The sequence below is a fragment of the Orbilia oligospora genome (genome assembly GCF_000225545.1).
Source record: "Orbilia oligospora ATCC 24927 unplaced genomic scaffold scaffold00054, whole genome shotgun sequence".
Classification (NCBI taxonomy): Eukaryota; Fungi; Ascomycota; class Orbiliomycetes; order Orbiliales; family Orbiliaceae; genus Orbilia; species Orbilia oligospora.
The window spans coordinates 3,098,770-3,126,759 of NW_011645611.1; the positions used below are offsets into that span (position 1 = coordinate 3,098,770).

General features: G+C 43.9%; 8 protein-coding genes across 8 annotated transcripts; 4 read left to right on the forward strand and 4 right to left on the reverse strand.

Annotated features, from left to right (window-relative positions):
* Window positions 1-260: 260 nt before the first annotated feature.
* Window positions 261-3,447, forward strand: AOL_s00054g933 (uncharacterized protein; the record flags this gene model as incomplete). Its single annotated transcript, XM_011122249.1, has 14 exons — window positions 261-415; window positions 491-572; window positions 649-888; window positions 963-1,057; window positions 1,150-1,289; window positions 1,363-1,427; window positions 1,488-1,615; window positions 1,683-1,800; window positions 1,854-1,971; window positions 2,039-2,303; window positions 2,402-2,456; window positions 2,532-2,727; window positions 2,811-3,025; window positions 3,097-3,447. The coding sequence occupies 14 exons, from the start codon at window positions 261-263 to the stop codon at window positions 3,445-3,447; spliced, it is 2,223 nt and encodes a 740-aa protein (XP_011120551.1).
* A 286-nt stretch (window positions 3,448-3,733) lies between these two features.
* Window positions 3,734-4,614, reverse strand: AOL_s00054g934 (uncharacterized protein; the record flags this gene model as incomplete). Its single annotated transcript, XM_011122250.1, has 2 exons — window positions 3,734-4,532; window positions 4,592-4,614. The coding sequence occupies 2 exons, from the start codon at window positions 4,612-4,614 to the stop codon at window positions 3,734-3,736; spliced, it is 822 nt and encodes a 273-aa protein (XP_011120552.1).
* A 529-nt stretch (window positions 4,615-5,143) lies between these two features.
* AOL_s00054g935 (uncharacterized protein) lies at window positions 5,144-6,501 on the reverse strand (the record flags this gene model as incomplete). The annotated part of the gene is made up of 3 exons (XM_011122251.1): window positions 5,144-6,134; window positions 6,193-6,430; window positions 6,465-6,501. 3 exons carry the CDS (start codon window positions 6,499-6,501, stop codon window positions 5,144-5,146), a joined length of 1,266 nt encoding a protein of 421 aa, XP_011120553.1.
* Window positions 6,502-8,604: 2,103 nt separating this feature from the next.
* Window positions 8,605-14,356, forward strand: AOL_s00054g936 (uncharacterized protein; the record flags this gene model as incomplete). Its single annotated transcript, XM_011122252.1, has 6 exons — window positions 8,605-8,945; window positions 9,050-9,290; window positions 9,359-9,418; window positions 9,543-9,830; window positions 9,895-10,117; window positions 10,206-14,356. 6 exons carry the CDS (start codon window positions 8,605-8,607, stop codon window positions 14,354-14,356), a joined length of 5,304 nt encoding a protein of 1,767 aa, XP_011120554.1.
* Window positions 14,357-15,146: 790 nt separating this feature from the next.
* On the forward strand, window positions 15,147-17,944 carry AOL_s00054g937 (uncharacterized protein; the record flags this gene model as incomplete). Its single annotated transcript, XM_011122253.1, has 5 exons — window positions 15,147-15,831; window positions 15,889-16,554; window positions 16,719-16,793; window positions 16,861-16,911; window positions 17,040-17,944. 5 exons carry the CDS (start codon window positions 15,147-15,149, stop codon window positions 17,942-17,944), a joined length of 2,382 nt encoding a protein of 793 aa, XP_011120555.1.
* Window positions 17,945-19,081: 1,137 nt separating this feature from the next.
* Window positions 19,082-20,844, reverse strand: AOL_s00054g938 (uncharacterized protein; the record flags this gene model as incomplete). The annotated part of the gene is made up of 3 exons (XM_011122254.1): window positions 19,082-19,132; window positions 19,208-20,186; window positions 20,246-20,844. 3 exons carry the CDS (start codon window positions 20,842-20,844, stop codon window positions 19,082-19,084), a joined length of 1,629 nt encoding a protein of 542 aa, XP_011120556.1.
* Window positions 20,845-21,682: 838 nt separating this feature from the next.
* On the reverse strand, window positions 21,683-23,520 carry AOL_s00054g939 (uncharacterized protein; the record flags this gene model as incomplete). Its single annotated transcript, XM_011122255.1, has 2 exons — window positions 21,683-22,495; window positions 22,552-23,520. The coding sequence occupies 2 exons, from the start codon at window positions 23,518-23,520 to the stop codon at window positions 21,683-21,685; spliced, it is 1,782 nt and encodes a 593-aa protein (XP_011120557.1).
* Window positions 23,521-25,029: 1,509 nt separating this feature from the next.
* On the forward strand, window positions 25,030-25,626 carry AOL_s00054g940 (uncharacterized protein; the record flags this gene model as incomplete). The annotated part of the gene is made up of 1 exon (XM_011122256.1): window positions 25,030-25,626. One exon carries the CDS (start codon window positions 25,030-25,032, stop codon window positions 25,624-25,626), a length of 597 nt encoding a protein of 198 aa, XP_011120558.1.
* Between the last annotated feature and the right edge of the window lie 2,364 nt (window positions 25,627-27,990).

The window sequence follows — 27,990 nt, forward strand, 5'->3', positions numbered from 1 at the left end:
AGATGTGCGAAATCGCAATGCATCAATGGCTTCCTCGTAATGGCTCTCCGGAGCAGGAGCTTCAGGGTCGAGGCATCTCGCGCGGGGAAGTTTGGAATATAAAAGAGAGCAGAATCACCCTATGATGCCTCTTTATCTTGTCAAACAAGCTCCAGAGTCTCCTACCATCCTAGAAACCATTCTCTATATTGATAGGCGAGAAAATATAAAAAATATCAATATATACCTTTTTTTTGGCCTTGATCACAACGAATTGAATCATGTCGACTACTCTTTTCAATGTCAAAATATTTGAGCCCGAAGGCACTGCAAAGTCCACGAATTGTATTAGTGTCGAAGAGGAGATCACCAATGATGTTCCTCTCTCAACTATCCGAGATCACCTTGTAAAAGACAAAAAGCTTGACTCAGACAAGTAAGTTCATACGTGGTTTTTGGGGTCTATTCGTGTCTTTTGGTCCAGGGACGTTCGAAGCTAATGTTACTATAGGGCGAGGCTTGCTTTCTGCACGAAGGATGGTGCTCGCATGGTCGACGGCACCAAGTTCGGTGTCTATCAACGTCTTATCAAGGTACATTTCTATTGAACTTACCATTGCACGGTTTATATTCGTTCCATAGTTGTAGAAGACTAAAATTCTAGGATAGGGTCCCGCTAAAAAGAAGACCACAAAGAAAGAAGGGGATAAAGTTGAGGGGGCGACAGGTGGTGCAGAGAGCACGGATGTAGCAAAAGCCGAGGATAAAGATGATGAAGAAGAGGAGTCTTCGAAAATGAAGGTCTACGATATCTACCTCGAGGCCCCAAAAACGAAAAAGAAGAAAATGACGGAGCTCAGCGAGTCTACGAAGGAACTCCTCAACAGCAAGCTGGATATGGACTTGGTGGTACGTATAAATATCGGATCACTCTTACATATAAATTTGTTATATAAACGGCTAAATTTTGCGTTAAAACGTAGAAAAATCAACCAGCACTCATTGCAGCCACTCTGAAGGAGCTTTCGAGTACCTATAAGCATGAAAGTTTCAAGGCCCTTGCAAGTGGCGAGGTTGTGTAAGTCATCTGAATACCCCGTCATTAAACTGCATCGATCAGGCACCCTCTTATTGGGTTAATCGATTCGCTAACTATATCACGACGAACAGCACCGGGGCGACAATGTCAGAAAAAGACTGGACAATTGTTCTCCGAAACACCAATTTCTTGAATGGCCAGAGAATCGTCTTTTCTAGGAACACCAATGGCTCTCGCACTTTCCAAAGAATCGATAGGGCTCCGTTCTCAGGTTAGTAGATCTCACTAAAAGAATTAGGGTACTCGAAATCAAGAGCGTGCGCTAACCATACGTTCGATAACAGCCTTTAAAATTAAGGCGAGGCATATCGACTCCCTCGATGTAGCGGATTCTTCGATTGTAGTCAAGGTAATATCAAATACGAATTTAACCCGAGATATCTCTTCTAACACCCCATACACCGAATAGCAAGAATATAGAATTCCAATCTATGTTACGAACGACGAGTCCTATGTCAACGTATTCGAGACTGCCAGCGCCCTGTCCGACAGCATGGCTTCTAGTTCATTCTCACAAAGAGATATCGAAGCGTCCGCGTAAGTGTAACTAGGAGCTCTACCAGTTATAGATTTGGAAGCTAATGCTATAGCGTTTTGTGTATAGTGGAGGAGGGCTTTTCGGCGCTAGTCTCTCCGTCAAGGGTGGCTTTAGTGACAGCGAGAGCAAGGCCCTAGCTAGGTCATCTTCCAGCTCTACGAGGTCTATGAATATCACATACAACGTCTGTACCTCATAGGGGTTTCCTGACAAGACGAAGCGCTAATTTTTGTCTAGTTCCCACGGGCTATCTTGCATTTGGATCCGCGAGGTCTAGAATTAACTAAAGAATGCGCCAAAGACTTGAACAAAGTCCACGATGCGGACTCCTTGGTCCAATTTCACCATGATTATGGTATTCTCAAGCTTTCACTTACCTAAAAATTGCTTGAGTTCGAATTGACTGTCTAACTTTGAAACAGGTCACTTCTTTGCAGGAAATGTGCAACTCGGAGGAAGACTTTTCGCCTCTGAACACTTCTCCTCCGAGGAGGAAGGGTCTTCTACTAAGACTGCAAACGCTATGAAGTGGTCTGCTGCTGCCTCATTCTCTTATGGCTCTTTTTCGGCTTCGGGGAGCTATAGCAAGGAAAAAAGCTCAGTCGATACAACTGAGAATAAATCAAGCTCGATGAGCAGCCAACTCTCTTGGGAAGCACAAGGTGGAGATACTATATTGTGTAATAAGTAAGTGAACTTTGGGGATTCTGATATCCGAATCTCATTGTAGTCGATATCATTATTTCAGTCTGGACCTTGAGCTAATAGAATATATCTTTTATTAGTCCACCTGCTTGGTGCCCTTCTGTTAAGCCATTCCAGAACTGGAGAGTCATCAACGTAAGCTCTTTTTTTTTTTGGAAAATCCTTGATTGAGCTTCATGATTCTGACAAAGTTACCTGGACATCGAATAGCAAAAAGACGTTATGCCCATTGGCAATTTCATCGGACAGTTCCAACAATGGAAGCACATCCCTGATAAGTTCGCGGGCATAATGAAAGGCTCTATAAAGAGGGTTCCTTGCAAGTTTAGATTGAAAGCGAACAATGTCCCGGGTGCCAATGATGAGTATTACGGGTTGCGAAAGAATAAGGACAGGGAGCGACTTTGTAAGTCCCCAGCCTACATTAGCCGCAAACAACGTGGCATGCGACGTGGGAAATATCTATACTGATTCAAATGAAATCCATAGTCTATGTATGGGATAAATATAGCGACGAGTTAAAAGAAAACGCAGATGGTTGGAAGGAAAAAGAATTAGTCTCCGAGCATGTCGCGGCACTGAAAAGTCGCATGAAGGAGGATTCTTTTACAGTTGGCTGGGAGGAATATGTGGGAATCGATGTTTTTAATAATGGCTGTAGCTTCGAAGTCGAAGTGGAGACCGTCCTTGGGAGAGCACCACGGGTAAATAACTCCTTCTATTTTCTTTTCGATCCGATAACAACCAGACTTCTAACTAATATTGCTGAAAATAGTTGGAATTGAATGTTCCATACCGTATCTACAATCGTGCCTTCAATATGTATCTGGCTGCAGATGATCACGGATCTTGGAGAGGCCGCTACTTTGCGTACTGCTTCTACTGCAAGGAGAACCGGGCTTCAAATTGGGTTTTCAGAATCCACGGAGACCGGGCAAAGACCGGGGTTATCGAGGACGGTCAAGAGGTCGAGTTGACATTGCTCGATGATAATGATCAACCTGTTGGATTCGTGCAGAGATTCACTGGAGATATGAGCACACTTTTGGTGAGCCACTATGGTGTCGAGGATGGGCTAGATAAGACTACAAGGCATGATGCTCATTTAATCTATGAGCAATCTTGAAACTAGTGTAAGAGCCCGATGAGTGAGGCTGACTTTGAAATTTCATTGGGGCCCACAAGCTTTTTGTTTATCCTACCATTTGCTCAAAATCCGAGTCCCAATTTTAAAATTTATTTGTCTATTTGTTTTTAATTAATCAGAAATCAAATGTGCGATCTATCAGAATGAGTTCATTCGTTTATAGGTTGTGGTATACTAATGTATAGTGAAAAAAAAAAACTTTTGGCAAGTCGTAACTTCGTCCCGAGCCACCGATCAATGGAATAGCTCCGATGTATAGTGTAATCTAGAATTTGATATTTCTCTTCCGGCCTGTGTACTTTGAATCCGATTTCACTACCTTTCCTTTCCGTCGGTCCATTTCCTTTTTCTTCATAATCCAAGCCTTGGTACCATGTTTAGCCTCGCCCTTTGCCTTAGCCAGCAGCTTCTTTCGGTTATCGTAGACATCCACACCATCCATATTCTTCACTACGCCAGTAATATCCTTATTACCCTCTCCACCAACCGTCAGTACCAAGTACAACTTCTTATTCTTGGTCTCCGGATCATCCTCCAACAGACCAGCTCCAAAACCAGCCTTTATAGCAGCAGAACAGATCATATCCCGCTGCTTTTCGTCTCTCGGATAAAACTGACAAACAGCCTTCCCGTCCCTCTTCAAACAAGCATAAAGACTATCAAAGAACCTCGACAATCTAGTCTTAGGATCTACGCCCTTTTCGTCTTCGTTACACAGCCATTGAATAGCCGATATACTGATTGCTGCATCAAAAGTACCAGCTCTGAACGGCAATCCTTGTCCCATATCACCCAATAACAAATCTCCGTCGACTTCTCGATCTAATGCGACAGCAAGCATAGACGGTGAAATGTCCATTCCTATCCATGTATGTGCCGGATCTCCGTCCGAGAGGATTTCTCCGGAAAGACCGGAACCGCAGCCGATATCGAGGATTAACGAAGGAGTCTCAAGACCAAGTAGTTCGAGGGCTCGGTTGGTCATGCTGGCTTGGATGTTCTGGATACGGGAGGACGTGGTGTATTTTCGAGATTCGGTGTCATTGTAGAACAGATCTGGTGGGCTATGGTATTGTAAGTATAATTTGGACTGTACTATAAGTTTAGACTTTAAGAAACGTACAGGTTATCTTCTGGTCGAGACATCTTGAAGAATCTGGGGTAGCACCTAGGTAGCTACTAGTCCACGAAAACGATGGTAATACGTAATAGACGTTATAAGGTTAGGTAAAAGAAGTATATCGACGGTAGTTATCAGCGTGGGACCTTTCGGGTGAATGTTCGGTTTCTGTAATAGTGTAGATAGGTTGATTGCATTGGAACGAGGCGGGAAGAGAGCTGTGGGTTTGTGGACGAAATGTCGTTGAGAGAGAGCTTTCAAGGGTGGACGGCGCACAAGATTGAAGAAAATTTGGCGAAGGAAGATTATTGGTTGTAATTTGCAGGGATGTGGGATACAACGCACAATTTGCAACAATCTAACTTAAGGCAACACAAACCTGGTTTTTCCAATTTGGGAGTCGAGATGGTTTCGAGTTCCCTCAGATATGAGATGCAGTATCGATAAGGCAAATAATGTCTACCGGCAAATGATGCATGTACTATTGATACTTAGATTTGAACTATCTCTTAGATGGAGCTTGATTCTCGAGTCAGTTAAAAAAATTTGAATTTTTCAGATAAAATCTTCACCAATCCACTGCCTTATATATGCCTCTTGCACCTCGCCAGCTCTAATAGGTGGAACCTCCCAGCTAGAATCGTTCCCCACCCCGGCATAATACTGCCAATTGCCCCAAAATTCACTAACATCGTAGTCTACAAGACAGTATTCGAACCACTCTGCTCCAATCCTCCAATCTATTCCAAGCTGTTTTGAAAAGTACTTAGCCACAACATCTCTTCCTCTGTCAGATGTATACCCTGTCAAGTACATTTCTCTAAGAACCGCATCTATGATCAGATTTCCTGTATCCCCCTCTATGAATCTTTGAATCTGTTCTTTCACATCAATATTGTCCGCATGTTTCCATTGCCGATCCAATTCTCCTTTGAGTCCTTCTAGTCTGAACAGTTTGCAGCCGTATTTTCGGGAACAGAGTCTAAGATAATCTCGCCATAATAACTCAAGCCGAATCCCGGATGTACTTTTACTTTCACCTTCTGCGTACCCTTGAGCGTATTGACCTACTTGCGTTTTTCCTTCTTCAAAATTTACGAGATAGTCATGGATCTGTCGGGCTGTAACACAACCAAGTGCTAACCAGGCAGCAAGTTTAGTACTATAGTCCTCACCGATATTTCCCCGACGTGGATCCCTGAATTTAGTGATTGCACCCGACGATATACTGTTTTTGAGGTGTTCAAGAGCATAAGCTTCGCCGCCATGGTATGTGTGTTGTGATTTTGCACTAATTGGGTAGGAAGGGGTAATCATAGCCACGGGATTCTCCTCCAGGGGCTTTAGGAGCCCGGATATCCAGCCCCCAAGTGTATTAGGGACTTTGAAAGGGGTTGGTTGCGGTGGAACTCTTGTTGGTAAAGGAGGTAGCATGTCTGGTGGAGGTAGAGGCTTTCGCGGTGCATCTCGAAGAGGGCCGACGGTCTTTTTGAATTCGGAGAAAGTATCCGGGATTTCCTTCGGTGTCATGTATATTAGATCTCGACTGAAGTAAAAGTTAGTAATTTGGCTATTGCAGTTTTTCTTGGTATATCCAAGCATACTCATCGACGAGGAACTTCTCATCTTTCCAAGTCCTGATGTTTACGCCTTTCATCCCAGCCACCCTAAAAACGTTTCTTTCATCCGTTTTCTCTGCTACCCCTTCTTCAGCCGTAATCCATACTCCAACTACTTCACACTTAACACCAGCAGCATAGTTTCCTTTCCCACTTTTAAAATAGTCTAGGATGTTCTCCAGAATATCGTCTATCCTGCCAACTCTAATCGCAAGTCCGCTTCCTATACTTTCCAGACTCGTCTTAAAGTCCCACACCGACTCTGCCCAGAATTTTGCACGGTGGGGTCCACATCGAGGAAATTGACCGACTACGCTGCGGGCGGGTGGATATGGTGATTCCACTTTTGAAGTGGGTTTTGAGGCTGATGTATTAGTGATGTCATTGGTACTTCCATCGGTGATATCAACATTTGGAGCCAGGAAACCAGAAATTTCTATCTGACGAGCTGGAAAAACGTATACAGGGAGAAGGTGGGTAAAAGGAGTGCGGTTTTTAGAGAAAAGTTCGGAGATGTGGTGGAGAATGGGGTTGTCGGTCAAGCGAAGCTCGCGGCGAACTATACTATGGAACCGAATCTTTTTAGTTAGAAAAACGACTTGATTTTATTCTCGAAACACGAGTAGCTCAGCGAATCTCTTCATAGACCTGCCTATATATATTAGAATCCTTTCCGTTCGGTCGTTATTAGGCATTTTCTCTTTCTATTTTTTCTCCCCGTAATAAATTTATAAAAATAGATATATAATATTTAGACGTATAAGCCAAATCCTCGTGTTGAAACTCGAGGATGTTTTGGAATTGATCGAGATGTTGAATCGACGTGTTTGGCTTAAGATTGTCGTCGCACAGCAAAGTCAAAAAAAATCGGAGCTGAAGGACATTTAAAGCGGGGATCTCGGAATATTAATACTAGTAACTATACTGCAGGAGCTAGTTCTTATGTTCCACTTCGGGTAGCCAGGAGAGCATCGATCCAGCCTCGCAGAATCAGTATTGGGAAAGGATACACGCATTGTTGCATTTCTAATCCAAATCGCAAACGGGGGTTTAGATAATTGGCTAGACCCCGATTTTCAAATTTCTTGGAATATCGAATAATATCGCAATATGCAATACACGCATATCGTGGCACTTGCGGTGGTGGTTGTGTGACCCCGTGCGTATATACTTTCGCTTTCACATTCCTTTGGTGATGCATACAGGTTCCCGCCTAGCTAGCAAGTTAGCCCCGAAGATTTGGAGATTTATTCTGCATAGCAAGACTGATTATCACCACGCTAGTACATGTCAGCTATAGATTCAAAGATCTACTAAAATCAAGGAACGGGTGGAAGTGTCGTGGGAGCGCCAACCTAAATGTGGAATGTTTTCCGATTGCGGACTTTAATATAATATACGTTTAGATCTAGATCTATAGAGCGGACTACGCCGGTGTCGACATCTCGCATGTAGGGCTGAAATTGAAGAAATAGACAAGGGTACTAATATTCTCTTCAATGTGGTAGCATTCTCTTCCAGAAAATGTTAGAGATATTATTCTTGTAAAGTTGATTAGTCTCGTTTGGCTAAAGATTAGATATAAGATATCTTAGAGGGCTGACTCTGGGCCGATCCGACGTATCAATCTGCGTATCAATCAATATCTCCAGCCTCGACGTCTCAACACTAAACTAATCGGTCTGCAAGATCTCCGTGTCACCAAAGAAAACCACAACACAACGCAGTTTATATTATGTGCAAGCGGGTCAGGTGTATTCACATATTTGCGGCTATGGGTACTTAGCTTTCAAAAAAAAAAAAAGATCCGCGTGAAGGGCTGTGAATAGCTCCTGAATCTTCAAGTTTAGTTAAAATTAACGCTAAGAAATTTATATTTCTGTATTCCTATGTAGCAGGATTTTGGTGGACCTGCAGCTGCTCGGCGCCGCATCATATCTGATATAGCCTCGCGCGCGAGCGAAGCAATTTCCGCCATATATTAATATTAATATATTTGTTCGTTCAACATAGTCTTGCTTCGCAGCAGCATTAATTCTGGTTTACGAGATAAGAGTCTTGGGCGTGGAATACGTTTAAGATACTTTAGGAATTGATACGGGCTTCTGTGTATCTAATATGGGATACTTGATGCATGATGTGCTGTTCTGCCACAACCTCGCTTGAATTCGTTGAATTCTCGAAGCCTCGTGGTTCGTAGTTTTCGAACAAGTACTTAAGTGGGGTCGGGAGTTGGAGCCTTCACCGAGTACAAGAAGTTTCTTCGAGATTTGTCCAACCAGGATACGAATTTTCAGAGAGCCGGTTTACTAGAGGAGATATTGAATTTAAATCTACAAGATTAATCATCTTAGATGCGCATAATTTTGCATTTTTAGGCCCCCGGAAGTACCTACGATGGCAACTGTCAAAAACCGCGGGGTTTTTAGGGCCCAATGTATCAGTCATAACACCACCAAAGATGGGCTTAAATCTAAGCTTGACAGCTTACTTGGAGAAGAACTTGAGGAATTTTCTCTTGTTCACTTTCAACTCGTACCCGCCTGTAATAGATCGCAGGCTCAGGTCGCCATCTTCAAATACCATCCAAGAATTGCGACGAGAAGCCCACAAGTACCGTCTTTTCTAGCCACGCCGGAGCCATGGTTCCAACTTGACGGAAATGACGTCTTCATTGACACCGATTTTTATGGCCTTACGCAATTATTCCCAGTCAACCCAAATGACGTGAAGATTGAGTGAGTACTGTCGCAATTTTTATCAATATTTTAGATTCAAAATCCTAGTTCTAAATGCATAATCAATGAGCTACATGAATAATTCTAAACTTCCTATCTTTTAGTATTGTGGCGATCTCAGGCCTCAACTCTCATGCCTTTGGATCGTGGACTAGCTGCAGCGATGTCCCCGAAAACGACAAAATGTGGCTGAGCGACTTCATAAGTAAGGACGAAATATTGAAAGATTGTAGAGTTATGACTTTCGGATATGATACAAAGTATCGAAGCAAGAAACAAATGTGGATTGAAGACCACGGTGACAGCTTCCTGACGGAGTTGGATAAGGCGAGAAAGACACCAAAAGTATTCTTTTCCCAAAGCTGACCTGAAAGTCTAAGAAGGCATTAACTAAATTAAACTTGTATATTTAGGAACGAGATAGACCTCTGGTGATTATCGGCCATAGTTTTGGCGGCACCATTGTTACACATGTATGCACCCGCCTGGTCTCGAGGTCGGACGTCAGCATACCACCTCGGGTGTTGACCTTGGCTTGGGTCCCGTGTTCTAAGTTCTGTTTTGGGCTCCGTAGCTGATATCTATTTTGATGGGCAGGCATATGTTCGGTCTTCCGAAAAAACAGAACTAGAACACATTTACAAATCCATCACGGATATTTTTCTTTTTGGTGTTCCATTTCGGGGCATCAACTTGGACGATGTCCGCTCGATGGTAGAGGAAATCTCCGATCCAACAGGCCAAGGCGAAAAGATGATAGAGTATATAGCCTATGAAACTAGCCGACATACAACTATTCTTGACGTCTTCAAGAATCGTATCAAAAAAAGAGGGACTAGAATATTTTCTTTTTTTGAGACTGAGAAGACCCCCAAGGTTGTTAAGGTATGTGAATATACTATGGAAAAGATATCTATGTTTCTGACCTTAGAATCTCATGAGGATGTAGCAAGAAGATGGCACTTTTGGCCGAACAAGAGATCTCATAATCGTAGTGGATAGGGATTCGGTGAAATTGGGGATGGAACCGCTCGAAAAATTATTTCGTGCCGAAGGAAATCATTCAACAATAGTCAAGTTAAGAAGCAGCCAGGATCCAACATACACGACAATTCAAAGCTACCTTAGGAGTACTCTGGAAGCGGCAAAGTACGGGGTAGACCAGATCCAAAGTATGTTGGTCCGGTGTCACGTTATTATGCAGTTTTCTATCAAGTAGTAATTTGACATTTACATAAGATCAACTAATTATATATGTAGGGAACGATATTAAACACAAACAAATTCGCTCTAGCTATGGGGATGATGGCAATCGCGTCAATAGTCCCTACAGATTTTCACACCCTGCCCTAAGGGAGTTACATATAACCGATCCTCGGTTGGACAAAGAACGAATTGAAAGCACCAAAGGAGGGCTCTTTGACGATTCTTACAAATGGATACTCGACAACCCCGATTTCAAGAAATGGCGTAATGACGATCAGTATCACATTTTGTGGATTAGTGGAGACCCTGGCAAAGGCAAAACCATGCTTCTATGTGGGATCGTAAATGAATTAGAGCGAGATAACTCGGCGACCGATGGCTTTTATCTATCGTATTTCTTCTGCCAGGGTACGGACGTGCGCATTAACAATGCTACAGCGGTGCTGCGGGGTCTGATATTCTCACTTATCCTTCAGGATGAGTCACTTGGGTCCCATATACAGCAGATCTATGACCAGGTTGGAGAGGGGGCATTTGAGGGTGTCAACTCGTGGTTTCGGTTGTCAAAGGTTTTTGACGCGATTCTATCCGATCTTGTTCAAGAGCCTACTAACACCGTTTACTTGATAATCGATGCGCTCGATGAGTGTGTTTCTGATTTGGGGAAGCTCCTCGATTTGATTTCAAAGTTTGTGTCGACTTCCAGTTCCCCTCAAATCAAATGGATCGTATCAAGTCGGAATTGGTCTGATATTGAGCGCAAGCTGGCCCTTCCAGCTTCTATCGGTGGTTCGAGGCTAAGCCTTGAACTCAACTCTAGCCTTGTGTCTCGCGCCGTTGAAGCGTATATAGGCGATCAAGTATTGAAGCTGTGGCCTTCAGAACGAGACGAAGAATTCCGTAATCAAGTTTGCAAGCAACTTATTAAACAGGCGGATGGCACCTTCCTTTGGGTGTCTCTCGTTATGAAGGATCTAGAGGAACTACAAGGTGCTTATCAATACAAAAAAACGGTTCTGAAGAAGCTTAGAGAAATACCCAGCGGTTTGCCTCAACTATATGGTTTGATGATGCAAAAGATAAAAAGTCTTCGAGGAGAAAACCCTAGGCTTTGTCTGGTAATTCTCTCAACAATGGCGATTGCATATCGGCCCCTTCAGCTAGCCGAATTAACGGCCTTGACCGAACTTGAAAGCGACCCAACAGAACCGGATATGATTGAAGCTTTAGTCAAAGATTGTGGCTCCTTCCTAACTGTTCGTCAGAATACGATCTATTTCGTTCATCAATCAGCCAAGGATTTCCTGCTCGAGGAAAATTCTTTTGCAAATTTCTTCAGCGGCCGTCCAAAATACATCCATTACTCCATGTTTTCATACTCCCTGCAGGCTATGTCAAAAAGTCTCCGTAAAAACATCTATAGCTTGCCCCGACCAGAGTTCGAGGTAAATAATGATCTCAAAATACCGGAGCTAGACCCATTAGCAAGTGTACGGTATTCCTGCACCCATTGGGTGGGGCATTTCCTCGAGGGAAACTACGGCGATAATTGCTTTTCGAATAACGACGATTATCATACTATCTTGAATTTCCTACAAAAGCACTTTCTTCACTGGGTCGAGGCTCTAAGTTTAATGGGTATGTCGGCTGAAGGCTTAAAAATGATCGAGTCACTTCTGTTCATGTGTAAAGTAAGTCAGCCCCAAAGACTTAAGTTCACTGCACCTCTAGCGGCTAAGTTAGCGAAATATTTTAAGAATTTAGCCGGCACTTTGCCTTCATTCATCTATGATGCAAAAAGATTTATTATGATGCACCAATCGATAATTGGGAGGATGCCTTTGCAACTATACTCAAGTTGCCTTCTGTTTAGTCCTAAGCAGAGCGTGATCAGACAGCAAAACTGGGGTGAGGTTTCTCCATGGGTAAATAATACACGGGCAATTCAAGAAAACTGGAATTTGTGTTTGCAGGTGTTCGATGACGGTATTGTTTGCTCGCAGCCCGGGCCTGGACTCGAAGCTCGGCCAGTGCGAGGCCTAGACTCCAGGAGCTCCAAACCGCACGGAGAACCTCGTTTCGTCACGGTGGTATTTTTTTCACCCGATGGCAAGCTCCTTGCATTTCAGAAGCAAGTTCAAATGGAAATGGGCTCTGATGGATTCGGTGAAAGCTGCAGGCTTTGGGATGTTAGTATGGGAAGCTTGCAGGCTGAAATTCCGCTTGGTAAAGTTCACAAGCCCCAGGATGCGATAATTTCACCAGACGGCAGGCTTCTAGCATCCATATTTCACTCCAGAATTGGTTACGGCTTAGGCAGTATTGCGCTCTGGAATACTGACACCGGGGCCTTACATACTGAGCTGCCCGAAACCGGATCGCGTGTTGGTTTTTCTCCTGACAGCAAATTCTTAGCATATTTCTCTCAGACGAATGATCGCCGCGCCATCAAATTATGGAATATTGCTACTAAATCTTTACATGCCGAGCTGGCAGTTAATTTCCGTTATCCATCTCAATTTACATTCATCGTTCCACCCGATGGCAAGTTTTTGGCGTTGTTGAAGTGCGAGTCATTCAGTCACATTCATTACACTATCCAGGTTTTGAGTACTGACAATGGAGCTTTGCGTGCCGAAATGACTGCTTTTAGTCTCTTGGGAGAGCCTGTCTTTGCCTTTTCATCTGATGGCAGGCTTTTGGCATATGTTTCGAGTCAGAGTATCATTACACTTTGGGATGTCATCATGGAAACCTCTCGGGGGGAGTTAAAGGATAGTTCTTGGATCGAGTCCTTTAGTATATCACCTAGCAATGAGCTTCTCGCCTGTTGCTTAGGCAACCATACCATCAGTCTTTGGAATCTTGCCACTAGAACTTTGCAAGCTAGATTCCAAGATCACAACGCTAGCATCATCTCTATATCCTTCTCGCCTGACAGTGCGCTTTTAGCATCTTCCTCAACAGACGGTACTCTCAAGGTTTGGGATACTTCTGCCAAAGCTTTACACACCGAGCTTGCAATCGGGAAAAATACATATTCCTATCTGACTAGTTGCGCTCTTGGACCGGATGGAACGCTTGTAGCATCCTGCTTCGCCTCAGGTTTTATTTCCGGGAAATTTTGGCTCCGAAATACCGGCCTCTCTACCGTATTTCAAGTGCCCGATTGTGAATTTGAAGTCGACTATATCGCTGGATATCTCTTTCTATCACCCAACAATCGATTTTTAATGTCTTCGAGGTCCAGCTATGTGACAAATGTTAACATATATGGCAATGCTATCAATCTTTGGAATACTAATGGATCCTTCCATACTAGGCTTCTGCTTGGCGAGTCTATTTATTGCGACCCTTCTGTAGCTGTAACTATAGCTATAACTAATCCCTTTTCACCTGATAGTACACTCATAGCTTTCGTTTCCTATGGATATAGTGAGGATAGGATCGCTGTTTGGAGGACTGCTACTGGCGCTTTACACACACAGTTCACAATCGATGCAATCCGGATCCCGAAATTTCAGGGGACGTACCTTTCCTTTTCACCCAATAGTGAGCTCCTAGCCTTTCACATGCACAACGAGCTTCCACTTTTTGTTTGGGATATCGTTACCAAATCTCTCCGAATTAAATTCACCGGGGGCTATTATAACCATTTGGCATTCTCACATAATAGTAAATTTTTAGCATTTTCATCCGGTTCCGGTACATGGCTTGAAAATGGTCTCGCACCAAGGCTGGAAAGGAAAACAACTGCAATTGAGGTTTGGGATCTTGGCACTGGAGCTTTACAAGCTAAATTCGCCCATCATACCGAGGATGACACTTTAACGAGCATTTATTTCTCAACTATTAGCATGCTCCTGGCTGCTTCCCTTTTTACTGTTTCGTCCGGGAGTATTATTTCTCTTTGGGATGCTCTGACGGGGGATTTGAAAGTCAGGGTTGGTAGTCATACAGGTAAAGTCGACTGTATGTTCTTGTCACCTGACGACCGGCTTCTTATATCCTGTTCCAAGGGTGATAGTACTATCAAATTTTGGGATGTTGCACCAGCATCTCAAGGCAACTCTCACCCTCGGGGCCCCCTGCGGTTTCTGACACTCCCCCCTATGTTCCGTTTATATGACATTCGAGTTAACTTTAAGACTCGAGCTATTACGTTGCTTCTCCAGTTGGGCCAAACTTTCTTTGTACAATTTTGATTTAAATTTATGTGGTCGGCATTTCTCCCGTTGCCAGACTCTTCAACACAGTTGAAAACTTCTGGTAGTTTTTTACGGATCTGGTGTATATTAATGAGGCTAATGTGTAAATAAATATTCATTTATTTGAAGTTCTTATATTAAGTTTTAGTGGAGAAGCCTGAATTTGTGCATAGAGAGTACTTAGTAAATGTATATTATATATGGTGTGGATTAGATGCCGGCCGTCGACTCTTGTCTCCGGACTGAGGAACAGTCTCGCGCATTCTGGGTTCCGTCCAACACAGAGCCATGTGTGGTATTTGTGATATTTTGGTGTGGCGTGTGACCTGTGTAATGTGGCGCATTAGTCGGACTTTAAGTCGGAGTTAACGAGAGGCTAAGTTAGGTGCTTAGCGGCATCTCCAAACCTTCGCTTCGTCAATTCCGTAAATTAACATTGCGATGCGGCAACGTTGACCCGGCCGTCATCTTTCCCAGCGCGACAAATCACCTAAACCTCCGACATCATCAACATCGCGCCATCGATTACTACCAGTACCTACGCCATCTAATCAACTATACCTGGTTAGACTTCATTTATTCTTCGAGTTTTCCATCCTACCGAGCCCCGGCCAATCCTACATCGCGACTGGATCTCCTCGTGTCGAAGCTGTTGGCCGAGTCTGATGTCACCGCACCGCTAGGGTTAGAACTATTCAACAAGCTCTGGTTTTGCATCCCTATTTATCCATCTGGCCTTGTATAGACGCGCTATTTTTAACTGTATATTAACTACCAACGTCCAACAATGGCATCGCCGCCATCTACTGTCGCCTATTCTCAGGCAACTCCTACACAGTCGTTCGCTACGACAAACGGCGATAGCTTCCCAGCAAACGAACACGAAAGCAGATCTGGCGATGAAGAATCACCTCGCAGTCCTAAACGCTCGCATGATAGCATGATGAAAGATAGCATGGATATCGACTACTCACCCCCTCGGCCCCAGGCTGGAGGGTCTGCTGGTTCGCCCTCGGCTTCGGTAGCCACCCCTCGGCCTAATGATGATGGACGTCCGGACACGGCTGGCACAAACACAGGCGTGGATGCTTCAATGTCATCCGCGATGAATGCTGAGAAAGATACACCATCCAAGGACCCGCCCGGCACTGGTCGTCGAAACTACACTACTTCCTTCTCTGGTGCCAAGATTAAGCACCTCAAGAAAGCGGATGGAGAGCCGTTATGGCGGAAGGACATCCAATTTGACTGGCTGCACGCGATATTCACGGATGAGAGCAAGGTTTTCACCAATAGCTACACCGGCGAGAAGAACCAATCGTTCGCGGATGTCTACATCGACGCAATGGCCCGAAGTTCCAAGACGAGTAAAATTCTCCGCGACAAATTGATGACTGACAGACCTCAGGCCACCAATATGGCAATGGTCTGCCTTCTGGTCAACATTGGTAGAATGAATACTACCCTTAATTGTAAGTTACCGATATTGTAATTTCCCGTCTGGATATGTCTAATCAGATGTCAATCAGTCTTCCCTGAAATGAGAGCCCAGCTACGAACGTACCATGCCATCCCTGCTCTTCAAACATACGTCGATCCGAATGCGTACAAGCAGCTTCAAGATGCCCCTCGTCTCAAATCTATCCTGAAAGGAGCTTGCGAAGACCGTCGAGAACCTACGACGCTCGACGGGATCATCAAGGTTCCATTGCAACCTCGGACCAATCCTATCAATTTAATATTCGTGCTGGCAAATTACTCGCACAAAGTGACCGAGCTCCATTTCGGTCAGCCCAGGGATTTCTTCGATTTGGTTATGAGATGGACTTTGAGTAGTGCTTCACGTGCGAAAGCCTTTCTGTGGTTGATGTGGTGGTACCTTGAAAGTGGATTTACAGCCAAAGATGCTGTTGAAAACCCTTTCGGCGTGGGTGTTTCCCAGGATGCAACGAAAGATATGGGTAGTCGCCGCGGGAGTGTGGCTTCGGTATCAGATAAAGATGATAAGGAAAAGGAGAACAAAGCAAAGGGAGATGATGATAAAACACTTCCATCGTTTATCGACGAGAAGTTCAAGGGACTTCCAATCATTCTTCCGGAATTTGAACATCTGACGGAGGAACAAGCGGAAACTGAAAATGTGGATACAAAGGAGGAACTAGTATTCGGAAATGAAATGAAAGAAGAGAGATATCGTAAGTATCTGCTCCAGGCCTATATCTTTGATGCAACACCCTTGCGCGAATGTCGTAGGCTCTTCTATACGCGCATAAGTTTCATGCAATAGCCCGGCTGTAACCCTATAACGAAAGCATCGACCCACGGATAGGGGCATGAGCTAACGCTTGCGATCTTCCAGGTAAAATGGCAGAGCTGGAAGCCGGCATAATACCTACGAAATCTTCGACGGCAAAGAAACCAAAGCGGCCTAGTAGTAAGTTCACTTTCATTGTGCTGTGATTGCTTTTCGTGTCTGAGCGTTACTAACTAACGTGCCCTAGAATACGATATTGAGCCAGGCGCTAATTTTGTCTCTTCACCTGTTCCCTCAAGTAAGTCTTTTTCCTCTTTTCCTCACCCTCTACACTTCGACCCATACCCTTAATGCTACAAAAAGATTTCCGTCACCCGTGAGAAAGAAAAAAAATGAAATCTAACATTTCACCCGACCGCACCTCAGCCTACGGCCGCTTCTCAGCTCGTGGACGCCGCTACGAAGATGGCCAACTCTCAGACTCAGACGCCCGTAGTATGTCTCCGGACGCGCTTGCCAGTGCTAAACGCCCTGGTGGCCTTTCGTCCCGTGGCTTGTTATCCAAGGGATTAGCCGGCCCTAAGCTCTTGAAACTCTCGGGGCTCCTCCCAACCACCATTGATATGAAGCCTGGCGAAAAGCGCCCAAGACCTTTAACCCAACACCAACTTGCGGTCCAAGAACACCGACGTAGAAGAGTTGAAAGACAAACACATAAGTTGATCAATGCACACTACCGCCGCGTACGACGAGCTCGATATCGAGAAGGTGTTTTGAAGCGCACCTGGCTAAGGATCAAAGACCTCCCGGATCCATTCGCCAAGAGTGATGATGAAGTCGATTTGGAGCATCCTATTGTTAGGATAGATGAGACCGAGGAAGAGATGTTGGAGAAGGAAGCAAGAAGGAAGAGGGCTAAGTACAATAATGGAACTTCGACTAAAGGACCTGCTGGGTTGGTTCCTTTGGATGATGAAGTCGATGACTTTGGAGAAGAAGCGGCTGGTATCGCTGCTGCCCTCCGAAGGATTCGACGACGCCTTCCAAGGTGGGAAGAGGAGGACCGAGCTAGGAAGAAGAGAGGACCTGGCGCGGAAGAAGACAAACTCATGGCTGGTACAAATGAAACGGGGACCAAAAAGAGTGGAAATGGAAAGAGGAAGAGGGTCGATAACGATGAAGGATTTGGAAGTGAAGTCGAATTTGAAGACGATGTCTTTGAAGACGCTAGAGAGAATAATGAAGATGAATTGGAGGATGAGGATGCTACTGAAGAAGAGGAAGATATGGATGATGAAGAGGATATGGAGATGGAGGATTATGAGATGTAGATTATACACACTTCCTCTCTAGTATTTTGTCTTTTCCCCCCTTTACTTTTGTTTATTTTTTTCGCCTGTTCATGGATGGGGTATCTCCTCAGGGAAGGATACATATTTAGTACTGACTATTCACGTTGGGGGTTTATTTTCCCCCTTCCTTTTTTATTTTACTTCTGGGCCCTGCTTTCCTACTGGCGTCTTTTGATTAGTTTGTTCCTTTTTGTTCCTTCTCTTTTCTTTTCGTTCTCCTGGGCTCTCGGATGCTCGTGTACTCTAACTTTTCTTATATGTCGAAATACTGGATAGAGGCGTGTTTTATAATAATACAGAGGAGAAGAAAAAGGAAGACATGGGTCTCGTTTGAATTACTATAAAACTACTGTACAAGATTTACGTACAGGCATATACTATCATTCCTACCCGTTTATGCATATCACTTAATACTACTACGTCTAGAACCCAAAGATCTAGTTATCTGACATTATCTAGGCTGTAAATGTCTGCGATGGTAGTGTTATGGGTACCAGTTGCATGAGATCTTGAGAAAGGAATCTTAAGTTTCAACGGTGGGGAAAGGGGTTCATTATACTATCCCCCTAAATGCCGTCTCGTCAGCCATGCATATGGCAACCTAGAAGACAAAGGAGGTCGGAATGCGAGCATACACGAGAATCAAAGTCTTAGTAAAGGTTTAAGGAAGGAACGGACGGAGTAACGGAGGGTAATCTAAGGAGCTTAAGAAAAATCGTATATGACATATCCACGTGGAGGGCAGAGAAAAAGAAAAGAGAAACCCCCACCGTGACTGAAGAAAGCCAGTCGACGAAGAGAAAAAAGGGTAGGGCATCGAGAGAAAAAAAGTTACTTTAAATTGTTTAAAAAAAACATCAAACTCCCACGTAGTGCATGTCAGACATAATATTTGAGACAAAAGTGAAAGGAAATATAACAAAGAGGATAGTAAGATGACAGGGGGGGCGCATCGATCAACAATGAGGTCTTAAAGATGTAAGGCGGGAGGGAAAAAAGGAAAGCGCTTTTGTGGTTAAAAGAACTTTTTTGGTTGGCATAGGGTTCATTACGGATGAGACTCTGTCCGGGTATGGTTTAAAAACTTCATCTTTTATTAGAACATAGGAAGAAGGTTTATGCCGGGACAGCTGGGGCTGGTGGGAGGTCCAAAGTGGCACCAGTGACCTATTGAGATATTTAATTAGCGACCCTGGATGCCCATAAAGCATTGATATAAAATATAGGTAGAATGGAACTTACGATATTAGCCCAACCAATCAAACGCCAATGCTTATCGATTCTTCGGCTCAGCGCAATCTTCTCTCCATCTTGGGTACAAGCAGGTCCAGTAAGAACGAGCTTGGCGGCGTCGGCCTTAACGTTCATCACCTTTGCTCCTGTAGCTGTAGACCCAATGTTAACCATCAAAACCTCACCCTTAACTAACTTAGTAACCTTAGCCTGCTTTCCATCAGCAGTCTTGACACCCAACAACCGACGGAGAAGGAAGTAGTTGACTTCGAGTTCGATGTAGATATTAGGCAATTGGCCGCGAAGGCCGAGAACGAAACCAACTAGACGATCGGCACGGCAAATTGTGGGGTCGACACGGGTACCAACACCGATGAGACCACCGGGAACGGCGTATTTGAGATCGTTGTTTTCAGTGTAAAGGGAGACAATGCGAGAATAGATTGGAGTACAGCTGATCTTGCCGTCAGCACGAGAGACGAGACCGGGTCTTATTTCGATTTCGTCGCCGACTTTCAGAACACCAGTAAGGATGGAACCACCAGCGACACCACCCTTGAGTTCCTCAATCTCAGCACCTGGTTTGTTGACGTCGAAGGAACGGATAACGATCATGTGTGGGACGGCAGTGAAGTCACGGACTGGAACTGGGATCTTGGAGACGATGTGGTAGTTGATAGCGTCGATGTTGTACTTGAGCTGGGCGGAGATTGGAATAATTGGAGCGCCATCGGCGACGGTTCCTCGAACGAATTTGAGGATCGATTGGTAATGGTCCTCGGCTTGAGCTTCCTTCATGAGATCGACCTTGTTCTGGAGAATGATGATGTGTTTCAACTTCATGATTTCGATGGCGGCCAAATGCTCAGAAGTCTGGGGTTGAGGGCAGACTTCGTTCCCGGCAATAAGGAGAAGAGCGGCGTCCATGACGGCGGCACCAGACAACATGGTACTCATGAGAATGTCGTGACCAGGGCAGTCGACGAAGCTGCAGATCTATTAGCCACATGCCTTTTGTAGGGAATTAAAGGGAGAAATTTAACGTACGAAACATGACGAAGCAGTTGATAGGAACCTTCGCAGCCGGGCCGTTCACATTTCGGATCGACTTCTTTGTCGCTCTTGAAGGACTTGTAGGAAGTAGGTCTCGGGCAAGCGGGGTTGTTACACTTGTAGATTTTGGCATTGGCATAACCTAGCTTGATAGTAATATTTCTTTCCAATTCGTTCTTAAATCTGACAGTCTGGACACCGGAGATAGCCTTGACGACGGTAGACTTTCCGTGAGCGACGTGTCCAATTGTACCAATGTTGATAGTAGCCTGACGGGCAATAATTTCGGGATGGAGAGGGTCCAAAGTAGTAAAGTCTATTGTGGTAGGATCCCGTTGAGGTGGTAGCTCGGGCTTTGGCGGTTCTGGTGGAGCTTCGGCGCCCTTCTTGTTCTTGAGGATTGACTTCTTTGGGGCCTCTTCTGGCTCAGATTCGGATTCCTCGCTACCGTCCTCGCCCTGGTTTAGATCAAGGTTGTCGCCATCTTTGATTGTATTGCCGAACTTGTCGACTGGGAGGTCAGATGTAGGTTGGAGCTCTGGAGAGCTAGTAGGGGATTCAGGCATCCCCGTCTGCCAGGTTCCTGTAGACATATTGTCGGTGGTGGAGAAGTTGGAGGAGAGGAGCGGAGAGAGCAAGGAGAAACGGATAACTCTGTGACTGTTGTATCGATGGTACTGCTGTCTGCTATATGTAGCTTGGATAGCGAGTAGTGGTAAGGACGGTCTAGGTTGTTTATGAAGAAGGGGTGATGTTGATGATGGTGGTGATGGTGGTTAAGTGTCGATGGAGATATTTCTGGATAGTAGCCAATTTAGGTCAGCTAAAATTTCTGCAGTTGAGTCTTTGACAACACTGCAATTATCCACCAAATGGACCCCCCTCAAACTACCTAAACCAGTAAGAATTATAATTTGAGATGCCTTTAATGGTTTAGTCAGAGCATTCTTGGGGATTAGTCTGGCCAGGATGGGGATAATTGGGGACCCCAGTTGATTGTATCAGAGACTCTATTTTTGAGCTCCCCACATTGCAAGGGCCACCACTCTCTTGGGAACCCCTCGTGTGATAACAACTTTACAAAGAACTTGCAGGTACTCACCACAATACAATACAGCTCGTATCTTATGGTAGTTTGTTTCTGATTCTTTAGTGAGCTTTGTCGAAGCAGAAGCCTGGTGTCCTATATGTATATATAGATGGGATTGGAATGAGCTTATGAGGTGTCGCACAAGGTGGGATTTGTGAGTCGTAGCTTTGCTATCGATAAAATTTTATTTTGGAACGTCAAAGTTGCCCGAAAAGGGAGAGCCTGGCGCTGAGTCAGCCTCCAACAGGACAACACCAATTCTTATTATTACAGTGAGCTGGGTGTTATATACACGATATCGAGTCTTTCGACACCAAATACTATTGAGATGCTATTGAAGGCTATAAGTTATTGCGAGCCTCCATTATCGTCGGTGGTAGGTCTTCGGGTGCTTTCAAGTCCTCGGATTTCTTCTCAGAAGCCCTCGTGGTGGAATAAATGTACCGCAGTCTTTCTTCAATAACTTTCTCAACTTCCCTTACCACTACTCCTGGCGTACCTTTCGGAAATCGCCATTCTCCACATATTTCTCTATATCCTCTTGAGTAACCGGGATTCTCCAGCTTTTCTTCTTGCTCAAGGTCTTGTTGCCTTGTGGATTCTTCGGACAGCTCGAGCTCCCTTGGAGGGTCACTATTTGAAGACTTCACTCCTGGGGCCAGTTGTGCCACGCCCGAGAACCAGCCTCTTAGGGTCTTTCCAGGCTGGACGGTGAGTCCCTTCAAATGTGACATAATCATCGACAAATCATCCGAATCTTCATCATGTTGCTGTCGACGTGTTTCAGTTTTCTCAGGAGGAGCTAAAAATTTCTTTAATTCTTCCCCAACCAAGTGACGTTTCAAGACCTCGATATAAGTTTCACAGAGATAGCAACTATTCTCTGAAAACCCGTAGCTTATGTTTATCTTATGAGATGGGTGCCTTGAATACCCCCTTCTTATGGCAGACAAGATAAGGTGAATTCCGCAATGGGCATTGCATGCCACCGTTTGGCTAGTGCTTCCAAGTCTTGACTCCGGTAAATTTGGGAAAGCTTTCATGATTCTTGCATCTGTAATAGCTGCCCTTCCAGATTTTCGTAAAAACTTGTTGATCAGGTTGACGGGTTTTCCTATGATTTCAACTGGTATTAAGGGTATTTTCGGTGGAACCTATAATCATCGATCGGTTAGTATTGATATTTTTATAAGGGGTTAGAAGTGCATACCTCGTAAAAAAAAGTCTCTCTCTCTCGAAGCGACTTCCTAAACTCCGGATTCGCGTTTATGAAAGCCATTATATCCTCAGCACCTTTAGCATAAGCCCCAACATCCCTGACGGCATCCACAACCTTGCACATAAGCACCTCAGACTCTTCGTAAACCTTCTCCAACTCTGCCCCACTCATTCCGAACTCTTTTTTAGCAAGGAAAACGCCACACTTTCCACCATCCTCATTACTTAAAGGTAATCCAGCAATAGCCCCTGTGCTCCAAAGCTCTAACCCGTTGGTTAAAACCTCGGAGAGTAACATAGCCATCCGCAGATAATCCTCTATAAGGTGTCTATACGAGTCTAACCTTGGCGCATTGAGGAATAGTAGCTGTATTTCCCTTCTCAAGGAGCTTTTCTCCAGTCCTTTAGTGCCATACTGGGACAAAATATACTTCCAAACGGTTTCCTCATCTGGAACGCAGATCATCGTAAAGTCCCTGTCCGGAACAGTAGTCATAAAGTCCCTATCCGGAGTCCACATCGAATCCCTATCTGCTGTATCTAGCGTAATCCCCAATGCGTTTCCGACTCCTCCTAGCCTCGCTGCTCGAGATATAATCCGTGCGTGACAATGTTGCATGGCCAAAAATAGAAAGGATGCAGATTTAACTACTTCTGGACTGCCTAAGAAATGCTGAACCATTTCAAAATTATTTCTTTCGGATGTACTAAACGGTTTGGACCCTGCAAAGAGGACTGTTGTATGTGGCAGATCTCGAATCATTACCACTGCTGTAATTTCATTTGTAGGCCATTCCACAAGTAGCAGTGACAAAGCTTTAAGAAATGCATCGGGTTCGATCTTTAAGGTACCCTTGTCATCGTCGTCGCTGGGTTCTGAATCTCGAGGTTTGAGAGAGGTTTGAGTGTAAGGAAGGACTCTGGAGAGAGCGTAGATGACAGATGGGGTAACTGGCGGCATCATGAGAGGCTTGTACTTGTGTCACGATATGGTTGATTGGTCCGTTGCAGCTGTGACTGGTAGTTGACGGTCGATGGCTGATGGTTGCTCTGAGACTTGTTGTTGTTTTGCTATTATTTCTGGAATTATGGAAACATAATTACTGAGTTTTGGGGATCAACGTGTCTCATGGATCTACAGATTAACCTCGCTGATCATAGCCCTCGTGTTATGGACTCAAGAATAGCCCTGCTGCATGTTGTAACCTTAGCTTAGATATCCTCATTCACCTTCAAAATAAGCTTCATGGGCAACCCGTCAGCTGCTAGAAGATATCCACAATAAATTAAAACAAAAAGTTCACCCGAAAATCTATCTACAGGTTCTCATTGCCTTTTAGTATGTGAATCCTACGCTAATTTTTTAGGTATTTATATTTACTTAAGTATTTATTAGAATTGTTATTCGACATACTGATACGATTACAACCAGATCATTCCGTATTAGGGGGGATCTTATGTTGATTTAGGGTACGGCTTAGGTGATCTCTCCTTGACCATGGGTATATATATTGCGCCGAGAATATCCTGAGTCCAGCTCCTGACCAGTTTCATCTATACTTCTTATTCTTTTCAACGTTCCAACCCGCCGTATAAGTTGCCTCCACATTATCATAAATACCTTCCGCCCAGCTCTCCACTATTTCAAAGATGGATACCATTAAATCCCCTTTAGATCTACCTTTAGAGTTATTTGAAGAAATACTGTCTTATATTTCTGAGGACGACTTACAGAACTTTGCTCGTTCTTCGAAACCCGCCTATCGTATTACTTTTCAACGACGTTTCCGAAGCCTTACCATAGACTCAAAAAACCTTATTTTATTTCGGGACACAGATATATTCCGGCAAAATATGCCCTGGATAGGGTAAGTGAAATATACTCCCTTTGAGCTTTATTACACTGACTATGGTAATACTTTGTCCGTCAAATCGGATGAATTTGTTAAAATAAAGGTGAATTAACTAAATAACCATCTATAGATCCGTCAGGTTCGCAAAGCCGTGGTGTGCTAAACATATAGGCGGAGCCCGTGAGAAGGCTCATGATATTTCTGCCACACTTGCGGAATTTACTGGCGGACATACGATATCAGACATCCAATCCAAGCTCAACGCCCTACATTACTTCCCGGCCCTTACACACCTATCCCTTAGCTACTATATCCCCCCACAACTACAGCGAAGCGTTTTTTTAATGATAATAAAACATATTTCAGCCTACCCATTCTTTCAAACCCTCAAGCGTTTGGAAGTTATAGTGTCTCACATCGGGGCTCGATGGTGTGGTGGGAATTCTTTTGAGAGTATAATGTCCCATCAATCTCTTGAAACCGGAGAAATTTTGGGATCACAAGCTACTGAAAATGATGTGGAGAAGTTTATTGAAGATATGCAAACCAAAGGGAATTTGTTAGTTTCCTTGGAGTATGCTAAAATCTCGATCCATGGAGTTTCAAACCCTCATTGAATGGATGACTCTTACTCGCCAGATAGCACCCAATTTTATTTTCGCCTTCTAGCCCTGGCACCGAACTTGGAGGAGCTAGAGATAGAATCCACCAAAAGATGCGAATACGGCTGTAACCACTATGTCCGTTTACAAACCCCAATCTTCACAACTCCGGCACCGTGGTTCCAGTCACAAAAGCTAAAAGAACTGAGTATATTGAAAGACACACCATTCACTCCTCTTGAAATCAGCACACTAGCCGGAATATTTCCTAACATTGAAGCTCTAAAATTGGATTACTACTATAAGACGCCAAGGTGCCAACCCGAAGTAGATTTTGAAGACCTCTATGGTCCTTTCATGGCGTTCAAAAAGATCAATAGGATATGCCTGCCACGACCAGATTCTAGAGTTCGTAGGAAGCGGTTGGGTTTTGAATTTCATGGGCATGTTGAATGCTTTTTAAATGGGTTGGATAGTTTGAACACTAAAGATTCTAGCTTGGGTCGTCGAAGTCGTGTCTATAGCGAAGATCGATACGTTTCAGATCTTGAAGGGGTAGGAGATGATGGTCAAGGGGGGCCACGAGTTAAGATTGATTTCTTTTTTGCTTAATAGAGTTGTTTATATACAAAGAATGATATGATATCATGATTTGGGGAGCTATAATACTTCTGAGAACGCTCGGGGGTTTGAATTCGAATTTTCTACTTGAGTTCGTAGAATTGGTTAAATCGGCTTCTGCGCTCCTTTAATTACGCGGGAAAAAAAGTATATATATATATAAGGTATATATAGAGGGAGGTTGCCATTGGTAGCTATCTTGAAATCAAGTCGACGTACCAAATAATCAAAAATCACGTTAACATTTTTCCAGTATCTGCGCTCTGTATATTTAGTTATTACAAACGAGAATTGAGTACTCTGTCGATTAATTATAAGTTATAGAGGTACACCGGTCGGTACCATGACATGCCGACATGTCATCTTCCTAGCCATTGTCAAACTGAGTAGTTAAACTTGATTTTCCGACTTCAGCTGTAAATAAATGTCCGCTCCATCCTTTCGAGGCCTTAAAAATAAATCCTTCCGACTTGAATCGCGGTGCCCAAATAACCATTATGATGATGGCGTTGGTAGCGTGCCAACAAATAGTTATAACCGGCTTATTATCCATAGGATTATGTCTTTTTGGGGTCAGAACATTAGTGGACTGGCCATAGGCATCTGGGATGGTCGTTGAAGCGCACTTGGTTGATCGTATCCCTAAATGATTATACCGAAATAAATCTGATCGGACGCTACTGAGGATCCTATGATGGAAGTAATTTTTCTTTCTTTCGAATTTTGACTCAGATATTCGCAACATTTTAAGGCCTTCACATCTATCGGATTTTGGGTATATATAAAGATGCGGATATATAGACATAGCCCGGCCTAAACAAGAAAAGAGGGGCAACTTTTATGGAGAAGTAACTGGAAATCCCGGATCCCGTCTGGGACAACCGGCACTCCACAGATCCGCAAGGTCCTGTTTTATTCTTTCGTGCCGGGGAGGTTTAGGATTGATTCTCGAAAATGCCGTTCTTCCAGGTGTAGCGGGCTTGTTAGTAGGATCTCAGTCATTGGCGGTCAGTGTATTCATTCCTTTGATCGTAGATTTATAGTAGCTTAGAATCCTTCATACTCCACAAATGTGAACCGGTTGGGCTGTTTAAGCTATAAGATTTCCAGGAATGAAAAGACCTCTAAAAGATGCAAAGATACTTAAGTACGTACTGCCTTGGGTTTTTGAGCCGTATTAATTGGAATACTGAAAAAATAATTTACTTGAATTTGAATATGGTTGAAAGGTTTCCTTGGAGGTATGTACGTATACATTTGACGTTTAATCCAGCCCCTTCTAGAACATGAGGGCATGTATTCGGCTGCGAGGAATCCCCTCGTATAGCAGGTTTCGAGTTGATGGTTTCCCTGAAATCTTGAATCGTGGTTTTCAATTATACTCCGTTCGCATCTGTTGAGAATGTCGGTGGCTGATAATGCAAACTAGACGCGCGGTAAGGACGTGTAATATATCGACGAGCTCGAGTAGTTGTTTCTTTGGGAGCTGTCTCAAGACCTCCAGCACACATGTGGTGGCTGGTCCAAAATATTAAATGAATCCAGGTATTGTAATTATCACTCCCGTAACAGCGCAAAATTACGTCGAAATCTTTCCTAAAAGATGCACAGGACTTAAACATTAATCGAAATATCATGGTCCCTCGGTGGATCGCCTCAGTCGAGTTTAAAAGGTGTCTCCGTTATTTCCACACATAAGACCTCTAGGAAGCTTCTGGTCCATCGGGGCTACTCCATCCTGGTTAACGTAATCGGGGTCTTAGCTATATATAGCCGGACTTCTGTCCTACTAAATATATGTTGTCGGAACTATATACTCCAACTGGGGCAGCTCTAGCTCCGAGACTAATACTCCAATAGGTATTCAATGGTAATACGAAACTGTGTATACAGTGCAACTCTGGCACCAAGCTCGAAACTAATATTAATATATTATTATTAACCCAAAATGAATATCTCGCCTGAAACCCTCTCCGCAGTTGTTCCTTTCGATGGAAGCTTTATTTGCTAAAGATTAACCGATGTAAACTAGATAATTGCGATCCTCCTGTTAAGAAAGAGTAGCTAGCTGGTAGTAAATTTCTTGTTCTTGTGAAGTTTCACTTTCAAACGGAGCTATTTTACGTATATAGAATGAAAGAATAATCTTTGCACGGGAAAGTAACCCGAGGATCCATAAATTTAGTAATAGAAAAGAGTACAACCAATCGACTATCAAAACATATTTGGTCTGTATATAGGTATCCTTAGCGTGGGTATTATAGTCTCATGTCGGGAGACTAGGTCAAAGTGCACACCATTCTTCTTGACTCGCTCTTTAGCTATGCCCAGATTTATCTTCGTATTTTTTGCTTT